Source organism: Neurospora hispaniola, assembly GCF_033458365.1.
Source record: "Neurospora hispaniola strain FGSC 10403 chromosome Unknown B0T23scaffold_8, whole genome shotgun sequence".
NCBI lineage: Eukaryota > Fungi > Ascomycota > Sordariomycetes > Sordariales > Sordariaceae > Neurospora > Neurospora hispaniola.
Window position 1 is genome coordinate 1,555,525 of NW_026944413.1, and position 16,300 is coordinate 1,571,824.

The 16,300-nt window shown below is 53.4% G+C and overlaps 5 protein-coding genes across 5 annotated transcripts; 3 read left to right on the forward strand and 2 right to left on the reverse strand.

The window, feature by feature from the left end:
* Nucleotides 1-123: 123 nt before the first annotated feature.
* Nucleotides 124-2,948, forward strand: B0T23DRAFT_324455 (uncharacterized protein; the record flags this gene model as incomplete). The annotated part of the gene is made up of 5 exons (XM_062835427.1): nucleotides 124-203; nucleotides 397-1,067; nucleotides 1,185-1,503; nucleotides 1,854-1,927; nucleotides 1,999-2,948. 5 exons carry the CDS (start codon nucleotides 124-126, stop codon nucleotides 2,946-2,948), a joined length of 2,094 nt encoding a protein of 697 aa, XP_062689288.1.
* Nucleotides 2,949-6,275: 3,327 nt separating this feature from the next.
* On the forward strand, nucleotides 6,276-7,039 carry B0T23DRAFT_232690 (uncharacterized protein). Its single transcript, XM_062833912.1, has 2 exons — nucleotides 6,276-6,486; nucleotides 6,608-7,039. The coding sequence occupies exons 1-2, from the start codon at nucleotides 6,396-6,398 to the stop codon at nucleotides 6,907-6,909; spliced, it is 393 nt and encodes a 130-aa protein (XP_062689289.1). The 5' UTR covers nucleotides 6,276-6,395; the 3' UTR covers nucleotides 6,910-7,039.
* Nucleotides 7,040-8,077: 1,038 nt separating this feature from the next.
* Nucleotides 8,078-9,629, forward strand: B0T23DRAFT_232778 (cytochrome c/c1 heme-lyase). The gene has a single exon (XM_062833914.1). The coding sequence runs from the start codon at nucleotides 8,444-8,446 to the stop codon at nucleotides 9,398-9,400; it is 957 nt and encodes a 318-aa protein (XP_062689290.1). The 5' UTR covers nucleotides 8,078-8,443; the 3' UTR covers nucleotides 9,401-9,629.
* On the reverse strand, nucleotides 9,608-11,737 carry B0T23DRAFT_232720 (vitamin B6 photo-protection and homoeostasis-domain-containing protein). Its single transcript, XM_062833913.1, has 3 exons — nucleotides 11,466-11,737; nucleotides 9,954-11,259; nucleotides 9,608-9,874 (listed from the first exon to the last, which is right to left on the reverse strand). The coding sequence occupies exons 1-3, from the start codon at nucleotides 11,547-11,549 to the stop codon at nucleotides 9,816-9,818; spliced, it is 1,449 nt and encodes a 482-aa protein (XP_062689291.1). The 5' UTR covers nucleotides 11,550-11,737; the 3' UTR covers nucleotides 9,608-9,815.
* Nucleotides 11,738-11,885: 148 nt separating this feature from the next.
* Nucleotides 11,886-13,745, reverse strand: B0T23DRAFT_388314 (diphosphomevalonate decarboxylase). Its single transcript, XM_062837743.1, has 2 exons — nucleotides 13,545-13,745; nucleotides 11,886-13,460 (listed from the first exon to the last, which is right to left on the reverse strand). Exons 1-2 carry the CDS (start codon nucleotides 13,604-13,606, stop codon nucleotides 12,338-12,340), a joined length of 1,185 nt encoding a protein of 394 aa, XP_062689292.1. The 5' UTR covers nucleotides 13,607-13,745; the 3' UTR covers nucleotides 11,886-12,337.
* Nucleotides 13,746-16,300: the final 2,555 nt, after the last annotated feature.

Here is a 16,300-nt window from a genome sequence, read left to right on the forward strand (position 1 = left end):
ATTCACAAGTCACGCTGAATAAGGAGTAGTGCTCGTTTTGCACAAATAACAGGTAGTATTTGGACTCATCACCATAAATTTCTACGTATAACCCCATCATTGGCATCTTTATGGATATGCCCAATGTCACGGTTGCTGCTCCGTCCGAGGGCACTCGAGAGTCGCGAAAAGACAGCAACAGTCGAAGAGCTGCCGCATGTTTGGTCTGTCGTCGGTCCAAGATTCGGTGCGAAAAGGGGAAAGGCCAACATCACGATGATGACCGATGCCAACGATGTCTTCAGCTAGGGGTACAATGCGTCCGCCCCGAATTCCATGTGGGCAGGAGGAAAGGTGTCAAAAAGCAAGTTCTGCTGGTTCTTCATAGCACAGCCCTGTTACTGACCACCTCCCCAGTAAGCGCACCGGTCTGGAAAAGGCCCTCCATCAAGTCGAACAAGCTGTCAAACGATCAGGAGCCAGTCTGCACGGTATTGAGGCCACCAAATTCGTCTCCGAACTCAAAGAAATCTTGGGTGCCGGCTCACTTACACCTCTTGCCGATGGTGACTTTAAACAACCCAGCACTGGTCATACAAGGACATCCTCGGCCATATCACGAAGGCCTAGTGAGATTCTCATGGCGGATGTTTCCGAAGATTCAGGCGATAGCTCCATGTCGGATCATGACGACATGAGCATTCCGCAAGACTCCACGCCGTCTCAGAGCCATGTGGCAGATGAGAGCCTTGCCGTCGATGATGCCGAAAATCCTCTTCAACTTCTCGCCCGAGCTTCTGATTTGCATGTTTCTCCGAAGCCAGTTGGCGAGCTTTCTACAGCTGAGATGGCCCATAGCCATCAACACCCACGCCAGAAGAAACAAACTGAGAAGCTGTCCGAGGTCGAAAAGTTCTTCAAATTCACTCAATTCTCTCTTGACTGCGGCCCTGAACTGGATCCCATCGATCTTGGCTTACTTACCACGGAGGAGGCAGAGTCCCTCTTTGACTTCTTCCACAAGAGTCTTGCTCACACGAGATGGGGTCTGGACCCAATATTGTATACGGCCTCTTTTACCCGCTCCCGTTCGGCCTTTCTCTTCACTTCCATATGTGCAGCCGCCGCCCTCTTCATGCCAAGACAAGGAGCCCTCTCGCGGCGGTTGTCCAATCACTGTAAAACCTTGGTCAACAGAATCATAGTCGACCGATACCGGTCCGTCGAGATTGTCCTTGCTTTTATGGTCAACGTTCCCTGGATGTTTCCTGGCAAACATAGCACCGATGACGAGACGTGCTGGTACGTCTCCATGGCCACCACCATGGCCCTGGACCTATTCCTACACAAGATTGTAGTTGCTATGGATGCCATACGAGACGGTAGCTACAACGAAGGTATCGCACGGGCAGATTGCATTGACCCCAAGGCTGCCTTGTCTCTCGATGGGTTTGGCGACGTTGATTCGGAATCGGAACTAGGAAGGCGGCTGTTGCGGCGGAGGGAGAGATGTTGGATTGCCTTGTTTGTTCTGGAGCGAGGAATGTGCTTAGCGCGAGGGAGAAGCTATACCGTGCCTGTCACGCCCCTTCTTCGACGCTGCGATGAATGGCACATGTCAGATATTGCAGATACCATGGACGGGCACTTGGTGTCCATGGCTGTCTTGCGGAGAGACTTGGTGAGCTCCCAATGTCAACGATTCCTGCAACGCAAGCGCTGACACAACCAGGACGATTTGTTCAATTCCATCAGGGCTGTCTGTGATGGATCCCGCGAAACACTGGCTGACGGCGGCCTTATTGCCCAGTCGTTCGTCCTTCCTCTTCTTCTTCGTTTCTACCTATAAGTCGTCTTTCTAACTACCTCTCCAGGATACAAATGTCAGTCGACAAGTTCTTCGAGCAATGGCATGCCAAATGGACCATACCCATTGGCACCGGACCTCGTAAGTCACCTAAACTCTCGTCACCTTGCGGAACAATTTATCTTCTCTTCCTAACACCGGCCGGGAAAAAGAACATCGCCTGCCACCCTACGTCCAAATCCTCGTCACCCACACCCGCCTCTCCATCTACAGTATTGTAATCAACCATCCCACCGCACCCACCGAAGTCCGCCACTTTTTCCACGCTGCCGGCCTTTCCTCGGCCCTGAACGTTATGCGTTCAGCCATCCAAGGCGAAGAGCAGCTCTCGAGCATGCCCAATAACACAGCAATCATGATCTCCTTCGCCGCCTGCTTTGCCCTGCGCCTCAGCGGCCAGCTCTCCGGCGGGACCTCTAGCCTGGCGCCCAGTGTCCGGACGCTGATCGAGGAGACGGCGGGCGTGTTGGAACGGATTGGCACCGCTACGGACCATCGGAATGGCATGTCGACGTTGTATGGGAAGTATCTGAAGTATATCGTCAAGAAGGCGGCGGCTGCTGCGGCGACGTCGTATGAGAACATGGCCTCAACAGTGCGGCCGAGGAACGAGACAGCAATGACAGCGGATCGAGGCCCGCCCCACGTGGCTTTCTCCCGACACGGTGGGCCATCCGCATCATCGTCATTATCATCATCAACACTAGCAACATATCAACCCAGTAGCCAGCAGCAAGGGACTAGCACCACAAACATGAGCAATACTAATTACGGCATCCCTACCGATGCTGCTTTGTCAGCGACATCCGCCGGCGCATATCTCGAGCCTTCATCATCTACACCATCCTGCCTCTGGGCAGCAACAGAACCGGTATTGCTACAATTCTCATCCATGTCCGACGACCAAGTCCTAGAAGCGCTGAACAACGAGTTTCATGTGGATCCGGCTACGGCGGCTTCGAACTCCAACGCGAACAGCAACAGCAGCATGTACCACCACCAACACCATGTTGGTGGCTCCGGCCTGTCGTCACTGTGGGATGATACGGGGGTTCTGCCGGATTGGTTGAACTCGGCGAACTTACCAGAGTTTGGGGTATGAACTAGGCTAGGATGGGTGACTAGGTGACTGATGAGGAAAGAACGGTTCAGAGGATGACTGGGCTGGACCTGGATGGAGACGTGAGAGGTGAGAGGCAAGAGGAGGGGATTTGACGTGTGAGTGTTTATGAAATACCTGGCGATATGCAGGAGGGGAGAAGATCCTCAACGAATATCCAATAAATCACCGGATCAACGGCAGGTAGTTGGTCCGTAGTTTGATAGAACAGAACACTTGAAAAGACACAAAATAGTACGCACCGCCAACGATGACTCTGCCCGAAATTGAACCTGGGCCTTGCACTTTCAGACTTTTCTATGCCAACTAGGACCAATAAGCTGGCGATTAATTGTGCAGTGTGCCTCCATTACACTACTCGGTCATTCAGCCGTCAGCAGGTGCGCTTGTGGTTGGTTGTTGGAAGCATGATTTGGAAATGGCACTCGAATACCGGGATTTCCAAGAACCGTATAATTCTTTTCTCTTACTTTGGGGGTTATCGCTACGCCTGTTGTACACTCTTTTTCTTCCACACTCTTTCTTTCTCTATTGCGCATGAATCTAAATCGTAATCCTGATGATCAATCAAGCCCAGGCTATGAACGAACAAGTTCGGAGTTCAGACATGCCTGGCGAGTGACCGCGATCGATAGATACCCCAACTCAACTCAGGTCAAGTACACTACACGATGCTTGGCTGGTTCCATGATGTTTCCGTTTTGGGGATGGTGGAGAAAACTGAATGAGATGCGGACTTAACGCGAACACTGCGAGCTTTGGCTGATGGCTTGATAGGCGAGTAACTGACGCACCAGCTGGCAGTACCTCTAGCCACGCAGGGGGCCACACTTCCAGCCGAGCGACCAAGTAGGGTAGTTAGTGTACCAGGTCAGGTCCATGATTGTATTCCATTCACATTCCTGCAACATGTAGTATACTATGTAAATTCACTAAAGGTAAGAACATTAGTACGTTGCCTTGTACATTTCAGGACTCGAATAAGCCACTGGTCTCATACCAAGGGAAGTAACAAATAACTAACCAAGCAGGCATTTGCAGAGTGTTCGGGTGAGGTAAGTTATGTCGGTCCACCGGCGAAAATTGCATAGGTATATTGTTAACCCTGCACATAACGATCAGCTATACAACGATATTCTGACCATAACGTTTGAAATCACGGTAACAGTGCATGTTATATAACAGTAACGATGAACCTTTGTATCATAATTTTGATCGGATTTGGAAGGCGAGCCGCACCAGAATCGTTATACATACAGAAGGGGTTTAGTGATTTTCGATGTCTCCAACCTCTAGCGCTCTTTCAAAGACAGACAGGTAGGAAAAGCTACGATATTAGGAGAATCGATTCTACAGTACCCCGGGGTGACAATACTTCTCCCCTACTACTATAATTCGTTTTGGCGGGCATAAAATGCACATATTCGGGTAGTATGCGTACGCATTATGCCTGGTCTATGTGCGTTGCCTATAGCTACCTACATACCCATAAACCCCTACTTACACAATGTACACTACATACATATCGCGTGCTTCGACAACTGCCCGTACCCATCGGCCTTGGGAGCCTCGAAAGTCTGCAGGAAGGAAGGGTTTGTGTCGGCGAGGTCCGAATCCGGTTGCGGTCGCACTGGGCGGGTTACAAAGTGAGAAGTGTGACAAAGTGTGATTGCCGTGAGGTCAGGCGCCGCGATCGTTGGGCCGATTTGATGGCATTCGGAACTGAACCATGGCAGTCGCGTGGACGACTTCCGGGTTGGGGGGTGCGGGATGCGACTGTGTTGTGATTATAAGGGAGGGCGCACAGCGGAAGAAGATGCGGGGGTCAGGGACTTGTTCTTGATGGTTGTGAGACCCGAAATCGCATCATGATGGTTTACGATGGCACCAGCCCCAGAGGTCCGCAGCCAAGGTGTGGCAATAGTGTAAATCCACGGGAAAGGAAAGCCGGGGGGTGGTGCAGCGGGGGCGATGTTTATCGGCGGTTGCGCCGTCCCCTGCGGGCGACGACGGTTTGCCCCGGTCGTTGTGTTATTCGATTCCCCCGGTCTAGACAGTCGTCGACTGCTGAAACACATGGCTGTCACACATGGATGATGCTTGGTCCAGCGGCACCGATGAATTTGGGGAAAAAGGTTTTGTTGTGGAAGATGTGCAACGAGAATCCGGAGTTGCAACGGCGTTCAGTTGTGACGAATACCGAATTATTCACACATGTTACAAACACTTTTGGATCTTATCTCTTGGACAGCCAACCCAGCCATTCAGAGCCCTTCAGCACGACACCACCATACCTCTAGCGCTCTCCAGTGAAGACGTTCCAAGGAACTTGGCAACTGTCAAGCCGTCGTCAACGGACCACCCTAGCGCTCGCCATCTTGAATAGACTTTATTCCTTTTCTGTCTGGTCTTGTGTGCCCGATTGGGAAGCAGAGCAGTTCATTGCAGTATACCCCAGCCTCGCCTCGCAACAGGCAATGACGATACTTTTGATCTGAGCAGCAAACTGAAGAGGCAGGAAGGGCTCGAGAGGGTTCTGAGAGTGCATCGATCCCAGTGATGGTGCAATTGCAACGGAACCAGAGTGGACGAGGTGGAATGCTGGTGAGAAAATGGCCTGTTCACAATGCATCATCCCGCTCCAAAAGACTGCCCCAGTGTGGTGATCGAGGACGAATGCAGCTCTTCCCTCCGGCTCTCGGGGTATTGTCACTCTGTGGTGACACCTTAGCACAAATCTAGTGCTATTCCCATGTCCAAGAGCTACTACGCTACTCCGTCCATGGGCCACGAACACGGGGCGGGGCAAGCGGAGGTCGCCGCACACAGAGACTTGATTGGTTGAAACGAGGTGGGATATTTTTCCTAGGTATGCAGCCGGCTGTTCTCCAATTTTCGGCAGCTTGTGAAAAAAGTGGGCTGCCGAAGGTGTGCCTTTTGCAGCAAAGACAGCCAACTGTTAACCACAAACAGTGATAAATCTCGCGCCGCCCTCACTCCCCCGTTGTCCGCTACAGTCCCGTCCTGGCCGCGAGTCTCGAGAGTCGAGTCCAAACTAACTTCAACCCCCCCTTTGGTCCCATCTCCTCCGCCCCGGCCGCTGCCAATTGTCCGTCCAACCGTTCAGAACGTAGCCGACCATTCTCGCCAACCGTTCCTGCCCGCCCCTTCGACCTCCACAACCGCATCGTCACACTGCCCGTCGTCTTTTTTTTTGTTTGTTTTTTGGTGGAATACCCAAATTAAAAAACAACAACCGCACTCAGTTACCCACTTGACTTATAGCCCCTGAAAAACGAGAAAATTCGTCAACCGGTCCAGTCGACAGACTACTAGCTTTCCCGCCTCCGCCTCCCAGTGCAGCCCTACACGAGTTACCGTTGTCACCGTTTCCCAACGCCAACACACCCAACCCTCAAAATCGCAACCATGTTCGCCGCCACCAGAGTCCTCCGCCAGGCTGCCGCTCACGCTGAGCGTGTTCCTTCCATCAAGTTCATCGGTCGCAGAACCATTCCCGGTATGTTCCTCCCCGTCCTGCGCCTCCGAGCATTCCGGTGTGGTGCATCTGCCATTTTGACTCGCGAACCTTGGTGTTATTTTTCGGATGACGTGCTGACAGCCTGCTCCTTGTCCAACAGCTTCCGTCGACCACACTCCCAAGCCTCACCCTGCCTCTCCCACCCACTCGCTCCCGGCCAACTGGGGCTCTTCTCCCTCCTTCAGCGCCTACCGCCAACACGCCCAGCAGCACGGCCCTCTTCGCAAGACCATCCGCCCTGAGGTCGACGGCATTGGTGGTTCTCCCGGTGCCGCTCTCGGCTCCGTCAACCCTCCCCAGGGTCTTTACTTTGACCGCAACGACCTCCCCGCCCGCTTCCGTCGCCAGCCTCTCACCGAGGCCGAGATTGAGGCTATTGAGTCCGGCTGTGGCTTTGCTTAAACGGGAGAGAAAAACAACATGGACTAGACAGTTCGTTTACCACAATCGATATCGAGTCCGAAACGACCGACACAACGCAGCGATCCTTTGAGAATTGCCAATCCCGCCGCCCCTTTGACCTAGGAATGGGCCTACACTTGAGATTCCCCATCATCTAAAGCTATCTATCCCTATTGCCCTCTCACAAACATGACACACACACAGCGTATGATCACCCATGCTTCACGCGATTTTGAACCGAGCAAAGTTTGCATATCAGATTATTTATGAACGACACTGCATTGGCGTTCAAAAAACCAAACAAAAAGCTCACCGGGGTTTGGCTTTAGAACTACACGTTGCGGCTTTGGTCTGCATGGCACGGTGTTAACGGATCGGTGGGGGGGAGAACGTCGTCCAAAGGAGGCCGGGCCTTGTCCGGACATCCGGGCTTGAGTGACCGGGGAACGGATGCAGGTCTTGTGTATATAGTCAGTGCAACGGGCTACTCCCAAAGCCGGGCGAAATCCCCGCGTTGGGTGTCAGCTCGCGAGCCCAGAATAACATATAAACACCATGAACACCAACCGCTGCTCGTATTTGGTTTACAAATGCCGAGAATGACGACATGTGGGACAAAGAGGTTTACCGTGCCGTTGTTTGGGCGTAGAATTGCTGGGAACTACCAGTCTTGAGATTCACCTCATTGAGCCACGCCATGTGTGAACATTTGCTTCTGACCCACGCTGTGTCGAGGCCTTCACCATCAACACACAAATAAAAAACAGCATCGTCAACACCAATTGCTCAGGGCTGCTCAGTCACCTCGGCATGCTCGGAAGCGCCCAGCTCATAGCACATCGCATCATGGGAAGATAATAGGTGACGTCCAAGTACAATCCTCTAGTGTACAGGCGACATTTCGGCTTCTACGGAGATGACCTCACATGTGAGAAACAGAAGAAGCAAGCGGACTGTGTGACAGGAAAAGTGATCAGCCCTGCGAGATTGCCGGCCGGGGGGGCTTCGAGTTGATCGATGCCATGTGCCATGTGCTGAGTTCACCTGCAATCACCCACCACCGGTGAGGACGAACTCGGTGGGGGCGGCCGGGTTCCTGGGGAACAACCTCAAGGTCTCTGTCAGCTGCCAAACAACTGGACAGGACCGGCCAATTGATCGCCCAAGCCCCGCTAAAAAGTTGAACTGCGCTGAAGAGGGGAGCTCCTGGCAACGGGCCTCCACTGCGCTGACGAATTGAGGACGATAACGGCGCCGGACCCAATCGGGAGCTCGGTGATTCTTCTCACTTTACTTTCAAAGCTCAGTTCCCCGGTCCCAGCAACTTGTTTGTTTGGACCTTGACGACGAGCAAGAAAACCACCCTTGAACGAATTGTCGCAAAGCCAAAACCCGAGACTGCCATCATCTGAACTCGTCGACATTGTCGCCTCCCGATTATAGACGAGGATCCCTGTGATCCTTATACACCTCACGACCTACAACGACGACAAGAACCCTCGCCGATAGTTACAGCTTTATTACAACCATCAAGATGAAGGAAATGGCAGGACAGGCCGGCGCCGGCAGTGAGGACAAGTGCCCTGTCGACCACAAGACGCGCGAGCTCTGGTTGCAACAAGCAAAGCAGGCAAAGGCCGCACAAGAAGCCGCGGCCGCGGCGGGTGGCTCAACGGCGCCATCGCCAGAAAATGCCTTTACGACGCCAGTAGTACCAGCACCACAGCAACCACCAACACCGGCTACCCAGACTCAGATCCCCCAACCGGCGCAACAAACAGCAATTCCCGCAGCGCTTCCTACCTCGCAACAACAACAATCACCATCATCATCATCCTGGTCCTCATGGCTCCCCTTCATGTCTTCTTCCGGCTCTACAACAACCGGTGCCGCCGCCGCCGGTGGTGCTACTCCCCAGCTTAACCTCGGCGAACACCGCGAAATCTCCTCCATCCCCCGCGCCGCCACCACGGGTCCCTCGGCCTGCCCCTCCAACGCCGAGCAAGAAACGGGCGCCGACACCGCCACCGGCAACTGGGTCTACCCCTCGGAAAAGCAATTCTACGAGGCCATGAAGCGCAAGGGCCACGACGGCGCCAGCGCGGCCGACATGAAGACGGTCGTCCCCATCCACAACGCCGTCAACGAGCGCGCGTGGGCTGAGATTCTGCGGTGGGAGAAGCCCTTTACCGGCGAAGGATGTGGATGCGCCGAGGGCCCCAAGCTGCAGAGCTTCATGGGCGAGAGCAAGCGGATGACGCCCAAGGCGAGGCTGAACACCTTGTTGGGATACACGGCGCCGTTTGATCGGCATGATTGGATTGTGGATCGCTGTGGCACGAGGGTGGACTATGTGATTGACTTTTATGCGGGGAGGAATAACGATAAGGCCGGGGCGGGGAAGCTGAACTTTTATTTGGATGTGAGGCCCAAGTTGAATACGTGGGAGGGGGTGAAGATGAGGGCGTTGAGGTTTGTGGGGATGAACTAAGGTGAAGTGAAGGGGTGGGTGTACAGAAGACGGTGAGTGGGATTGTTGAATAGGTCTGGAATCGAGACTCGGTACATTAGATAGAGAGATCTTACTGGACTTGTAAGACATGTATGTTTCGTTGTATTATTAGTATTGGTTGGTTTAACATTGTATCTCGCTCATGTTTGGCATATAAACGGCCGTCCAAATGGCGCATTAGGATACAAGAAAAGGGAAAGGTTCAATAGAGAATGATAGACATGGGAAAATCGCTGCATAGAGTCGACTGTCCTAATAATGGTGGTCGCTCTTGGGTGTTGGATCTATAGATTACATATCACTTCAACTTTGTAGATGTCTTGTTACTGTTTATGTATCCGGCTGTTCCGAGTGGAAGATAAATGTCTTCCCACCCGCCCAGTTCTGTGACAACTCAATCCTTCTTGGACACATGTGGTTGTCGAATAAGGTCCTTTTCAGATGAGATTGGAACTGGAAAGGAGAGATCACATATTAGCAAAGGGAACAAGACGGACGAGAAATCATCCTGTAGTCAGCCAGCCATACATACCTTTCTTCCCATCCCCGACCCTCACCCTCACAGGCGATCTTGTTTCCAACGCATTCGTCTCCAGATCCCACCCAGCAGCCGCCAGCGCCGCAAAGACGGTTCCTTTCTGCTCCTCCGACGTATATCCTAGCAGCGGCACCTCGTTCTCATAATGGCTCTCCAGCCCATCCTTTAGGGCCGAGTCGAAGTGATAGGCATGGCTGACTGCATCAAACCAGGCCTCCAGCGGACTGTTTGCACGCGCACTTGAACTCGTTTTCTTCCCCCCCTCCTCCTCCTTCAGCGCGATCCTCATGCGAAAACTCCCTCCCCGATGACAAATCCCCATAAAATACCCGTCCGCCTCAATCTCATAGCTATGATACCCTCCCTTCCACCCCGCCAAAGCCTTCACATCCCCATACGTCCCAAACTCGCACGTACCCGTATACTCCCCCGACTTACTCGCCATCCTACCAAACCCCGTCCACCCCCCTCCCCGTCCCCATCCTATTCGCAGCTGCAAGATACTCTCCCTTTTACTCACCTCCTCCGGCCCCAACACCCTCCCCGTTTCCAGCCACTCCCTCACCACCATCGTCGCCCGCTGCCTATTCAGCGTCCGACACCTCACACTCCTCACCCCCCAATAATTCATCAACAAATGTACCCCCAGCAATCCCACCATCAGCCCCCACACCACCAGTCTATCCTGCACCACCTTCACCACCAGACTCCCCACCAACATGCCCAAAAGACTCACCACCGTCTCCTGACTTGCCTCCTTGGCATTCAATTCCGCCAGATTATTTCCCCCGCCTTTTTGCTGCGAAGCAACAACAACAATAAAATGCGCAGACAGACTCGCCTTACTCGCACTCGCCGCAACACCACACCAACTCCTTAATACCCCCGCACCCACAATCACACCCAACTTCAATCCATACCACCTCTCCATCATCGCCGGCACCAACAAATCTAAAAGCTGCGCAGCATCGTTCAAACAATCAGCCAAGAACCTGAAAAATTTACATTCGGGCTCGACGGCGGTCCCCAGCCGGTGGGCGAATAAAATGGTGGCGACGCGGGAGATGGTGTCGCTGGCGATTTTGAGAATGAGCGCTCCCGTGGGAGACGAAGAGGCGTCCCCTACCCCAAGGCCTTCGAGGACGGCACGGTTGGCGAGCAACGAGGAAATACTGCTGAAAAAGGCTTGGAGGGAGTCGTAGGTTTGGTAGGGGAGGTAGTCGGTGGTTACGGAGTGGGGGTAGCCGGCGGGGAGGAAGGCGTGGAGGAGGGCGGTAAGAGGGGGGATTTTGGTTTGGTGCTGCGCGAGAGTTAGGATGAATGAGTTGGGGTTGGAGCTAAAGTAGGTATTGATGCAGTCGAGATGGGATGATGGTGATAATGAGGGTGTACTTGATTGAGAAGGGCAGAACGAGACAAAGGCGGATGGACGGATGGATCGATTCATGGATAGATTGATGGAAGGATGGATGGATGGATGGAGAGATGAATCAAGTAGGTACATACAGCCCTTAGACTCTCCTGTGATTCACCGTTATATGTGCAGAGCACGTTGCCCGCTGGATCGATGTCGTAGATGTTCCTGCTCATCGTCTCGATTGCTGTCTACATTAACGAAGCTCTGGTATCGTTGGTTGTCGAAACCGTTTGTCCAAGGGGAAGGAAGCTGTGCGCAAGTGTGGCAAATAGTTGCTCGGTTAACGGTCTGGGAGAACATATAATTACTTATTTAGCCAGAGTTAGTTGTCAATGTTTCTTTTTGCTCCCGATAATGCAATGGCGCGTAAGAGAGCCCAAAGCTGCGTTGTGTTGCGTTGTACATGAGCGTGCAGTGCGCGTGTTGAATGGTCGCAAAGGGATGGCGCCAAGCGATCGTAAAACCCCCCTTAGCCATATCCTGACGTAAGGCCGTGCCGTGATTGCTGTGTGTGCTACAAACCACCGACATTGATGCTCAACTCCGTACGCCATAAATAGGACATCGATCGGGCGGGGGCCCCTTTTAACCTCCTTAATATACACTTGGAGGTGCTATATCCTGCATCGACAGTCAGTAGTTCTAGGAGAACAGAATCCGAGGAGGTTGATATAAGCACCAAGTATAACCGAATGAGAAACGGACAGGGTTTGCGTCCATCTTTGCCATTGCAACAGCCTGCTAGCCTTTTCAGACATTGGCCAATACTGTCTGTCCTCCAGGGACATTTAGCCAGCCCTGTCTCTATCATGATATGTCCATAGCTTCTCGCTACCTTGCCCTTCCTTGGTAGTGTGTCCACAGCCGGGTATGTACATTATTAGGTCAATATTTCTCCAGTATTAAAATCCAACCTGCGCAGCAGCTTACGCGTTATGTTTCCCTTCCAAACCCATCTCCTCTAAGAAGAGCTCTTGACCGGGGTGCCATCCTCAGCCACCAGGTACTCCTGTGTCGCAACCGGACCCTCACCGACACTGGTCATGATCACACGGCTGACGCCGTTCTTGAGCAAGTCGGCAACACTCTCGTCAAAGGAAACGTTGGCCTTGAGGCCCTCAACGGCGGACGCCTTCCAGCCATCCACCTCGCTAAGGACGCTGTAGAGGTTGCCAACAACGGCCTCGGTATCCTGCTCGAGATAGTAGATGACGGCGTTCGGGCCGGCATCGAAAGTGTAAGCGGCGACGGACCGGCCAGCAGCCGCGTTGATGGCCTCGACAGCGCGAATAGCTGCGCGCGAAACGTCGTTCATGTAGAAGATGGGAGGATAGGTGTCAGCGCAGGTAGCGTGGAACGAGTTGGAGTCGCGCATGGTGACCTCAGCAAAAGCGGCAAAGTCGCGCTCGGCAATCGCCTTCTCCATCATCTCCATGTTCTTGGGAACGACCGACGTGATGCGCTCCTTGAAGAGACCCGAGGTGGCAACCGTCTGCTGCATGCCCGAGGTCGAGCTGACACCCTTCTTGGCGGCAGACGCGACGAGGATCAAGGCGCGCATCTCGGGCCAGTGCGAGGCCTCGGCAACCTGGTCGGCCATGGAATCGCTGCCATCAGCAGCCTCACCCATGCGCCAGGCAACATAACCGCCAAACAGACTGCGGCAGGCGGAGCCGGAGCCCTGGCGGGCGATCAAGCTCAGCTCCGAGGGGGAGGCAGGGAGCTCGTAGAGGTTGGCGATAGCCCTCACAAAGGCAGCAAAGCCAGCAGCGGACGAGGCGAGACCGGCAGCGGTAGGGAAGTTGTTCTCGGAGACGATACGCAGAGGCATGGTGGAGAGCTTGGGGAGCGAGGGGTCGGCAGCCTCGAGGGCGGCACGACGGGCGCGCAGCTCACGGAAGCAGGCCTGGGGGCGGGCACCAGACACATCAGAGGGCTCGCCATTGAGAAGAAGGGAGTCGCCTTCGGGGTACGAGGCCGAACAGGAGGCGGTGGTGAGGGTGCGGAGATCGGCCTGGGAGAGAGTGACGGAGAGCGAGCTGTTGGTGGGGAGGTTGAGCTTGGTGTCGCGCTTGCCCCAGTACCTGGAATTACGGGGGTCAGTTCAGATGCTCTTCTCCACGTGTTCGTCCGAAGTATCAATCGAGTATTAGGAAAGTTGGGCTGACTTGACGACGGCAATGTTGACGGGGGCCGTGGTGCTGGCGCGGTAGACCTTTTCGGAAGCCATTATGAATATGATATAGGATTATACGGGGGGGTATCGTTAGAGGCGTATGGAAAGAACAGGTCACAAAGAAGAAGTAAGAGAAAGGACAGAAGGGCAATGTCGCGATGGTGGTTGCTTGGTGGTTGTTGGTCAGCGGGCGGTCAACAAAGAAGTTGGGAAATGAAGCTGGAGGAACCAAGACCCCCTTTCAACTGTGTTCCCCCAGCAACGGCAGGGCAGCTCTGCATCGCAGCACTCTGGCGGGGCTCTGCAGCGGGGCAAAGGTGGGGTCATTGGAACCTCCAGCAGCCAGCTACGGGTAGATTTGGAGCTCTGCCTGCCGCCAGAGGACCCTGAACGCGCCAAGCTAGAGTGAGCTAGCGCCTCAAGGGCATCGGCGGCCTGGCCCGTCCCCGTCCCCGTCCCCCGTCTCCGTCTCCGTCATGGCCCGAACTGCCCGCTTTCTGACCTCTGCCGTGTGCCGCATCCATCACCGTCTCAAGATGCCGACATCTGATTTCTGCCAGGGACTCTCTCACTCTGCCACCAAGATCCTTGATAGAATTCTATTCTGCCCACTTGTCTATGGCTTGACAGTTGATATTCCTTCCACTCACTCATCGTTCTCGCTCAACCTCACCCAACATTGATCATATGCATACCTCTACGGATCACATTTCTGTCCACGCCAATGTCACAACCAGACACCACGACGCTCATCCGAAATTCATGGGTAAGGGGTTACAGTGACATGGTGTCTAGGAGTCCGAGTCTCACTCTTGTCAACAAAGCTATGTCTTGTCTTTGGTCTCGCCGGGATGTCGATGTTGATTCACGAACCCACAAGTGGACGGCTGCAGATCCAGTTCTGACTACAACTCAACGTCATAACTACCCTATTGTTATGTAAATGCTTCAGCCCCGAGCTGGTTTGGCATCTCTGGATATCTATCATCATCAACATCTTCAAGTCGGCTGACCGGGTTGAGAGACAACAGACTCAAACACGCCATGAGCTGTCGGTATAACTTGCAAGTTGCAGAAAAGACGACGAGCTGAAACACGCTAGGCCTTCCTCGGGCACTTCACATCAGAGACATGTTTGAGAAATAATCAGGGAAGATGCCGAGTTTCTCGCTGACTCTGTGTAGACTGAGCCCCTGGTGACGCTCATGTCTCACGGGAAACTGACGGTATTGACTTGACACTATGTACATACTCGACCAACCCTCCCCTGGCTGGCTAACCTGTAATCAAGTTCCAATATGGCGCTTGACTACACGTCAATCAGCCTACCACTGAGCACTAGTACTACAATCTGCCTTGGTGGTATTCTGTCACAGACCACCGTCGTGTTACACTAGCGAGACACACAAGCTGTCGTATGACTGTGGACCAGGTACGGTGATAGGACAAGTGGTTATCGAATTGTTCAACTCCTCTCTTATCGACAAGCGGAGCCTGACAGCTGTATCACAGAACAGGACAGACTTGTCTTGGAGACTCGCTAAGCCGGTCCTGCATACAGACAGTCCACAGAAAAGTTGATATCTGCTACGACCACATGGCTAAGTTGCCGATCCCTCCTTCTAGACCCGGCATCGACCTTGATCTCGAGTCCGAACGGACCTGTCATGGTTGAGGGGTTCAATCCAGCATTCAAGAGCTTCAGACCGGATATGCTGGTCGAAAATGTGAAAAGTGTCTATTCGGGGCTTTCCCTGCACTGGCTGACAGGCTTTCTTCCTTCCAGTAGTCAAAGACATGACGATAATACTGAAGATAACTGCACCATGGGAAGACACAACGAATTACGACACCCCATTCTCCATCTCCCAGTACCCTTAACCACGTTCATCCTGCCCATAAGCTACACACTCCAATGAGACCCAGCCGCACCACACCCCCAAAGGCTCTCACACGATCCCGATCCCGTCTGAAATCTCATCTTGTTTTTCTTATACGAACCACACGAAACCCCAAACCATGCCATTGAGCCGAGTCAGGCTTTCCGAGATCCACGATTTCGATCGAACTCACCCTATTTGACCGAGCAGCTTGAGGATGAGGGGCTGAAGACCAGTCAGCCTCCAGTTTCCTGCTATGGAAACTCTTACGCGTCACCTCCCGCAATACTTAGCACACACATACATACCAGCCGCCGCCGGCCAGGCCACCGGATACCCAACCCGGAACCCGTAACTTTCTCCTCTTCCGAGGCCGATACCCTACATACATACGTGCGTTACATACATTTCCTCTTTACTTCGCCTCCGCCATCATGCTGCTGCTGCGAGCCAGGGAAATTAAAAACGCCACTGCATACGCTTCTCATGCCTACCCTGCCGCTGCCCCAGACTTTTTCCCCCCCGCGCGCGCGCGCCCCATTCCAGCCCTGGCCTGTGAAATGTTTGAGTGACAATCTACCGGAAACACACGCAATGACGTGACACCAATCATGCCGGCAGCCGTTGAGATATTTGGGGTATAGGTGTATGTACAGACATGTATGGTTAGCGGAAAAGAGTGTCGTTGGACGCCACGTGTTTCGTGTGCTTCGTGTCTCGTCGTCGTCTTTATATCTCCCAATGGGTATACATTACATACTGTGCCCGGTAGCAAGTCGACAAGGTAGCGTTGAGGCAGGCAATCAATTATACAAAAGCTATATGAAAGCCACGTGCTGGCCAATATGTAGTCGGCAATTCTTGGATG

Bases quoted from the DNA above. Each gene is read 5' to 3' on its own strand.
- B0T23DRAFT_232720 (XM_062833913.1), bottom strand. From the start codon at position 11,549: ATGAGCAGGAACATCTACGACATCGATCCAGCGGGCAACGTGCTCTGC. The intron at 11,260-11,465 runs GTATGTACCTAC...ACTCTCGCGCAG, and splicing joins CACAGGAGAGTCTAAGGGCT to CACCAAACCAAAATCCCCCC. The intron at 9,875-9,953 runs GTATGTATGGCT...TCTCCTTTCCAG, and splicing joins GGTCGGGGATGGGAAGAAAG to TTCCAATCTCATCTGAAAAG.
- B0T23DRAFT_232690 (XM_062833912.1), top strand. From the start codon at position 6,396: ATGTTCGCCGCCACCAGAGTCCTCCGCCAGGCTGCCGCTCACGCTGAG. The intron at 6,487-6,607 runs GTATGTTCCTCC...CTTGTCCAACAG, and splicing joins CGGTCGCAGAACCATTCCCG to CTTCCGTCGACCACACTCCC.
- B0T23DRAFT_232778 (XM_062833914.1), top strand. From the start codon at position 8,444: ATGAAGGAAATGGCAGGACAGGCCGGCGCCGGCAGTGAGGACAAGTGC.
- B0T23DRAFT_388314 (XM_062837743.1), bottom strand. From the start codon at position 13,606: ATGGCTTCCGAAAAGGTCTACCGCGCCAGCACCACGGCCCCCGTCAAC. The intron at 13,461-13,544 runs GTCAGCCCAACT...CCGTAATTCCAG, and splicing joins GTCAACATTGCCGTCGTCAA to GTACTGGGGCAAGCGCGACA.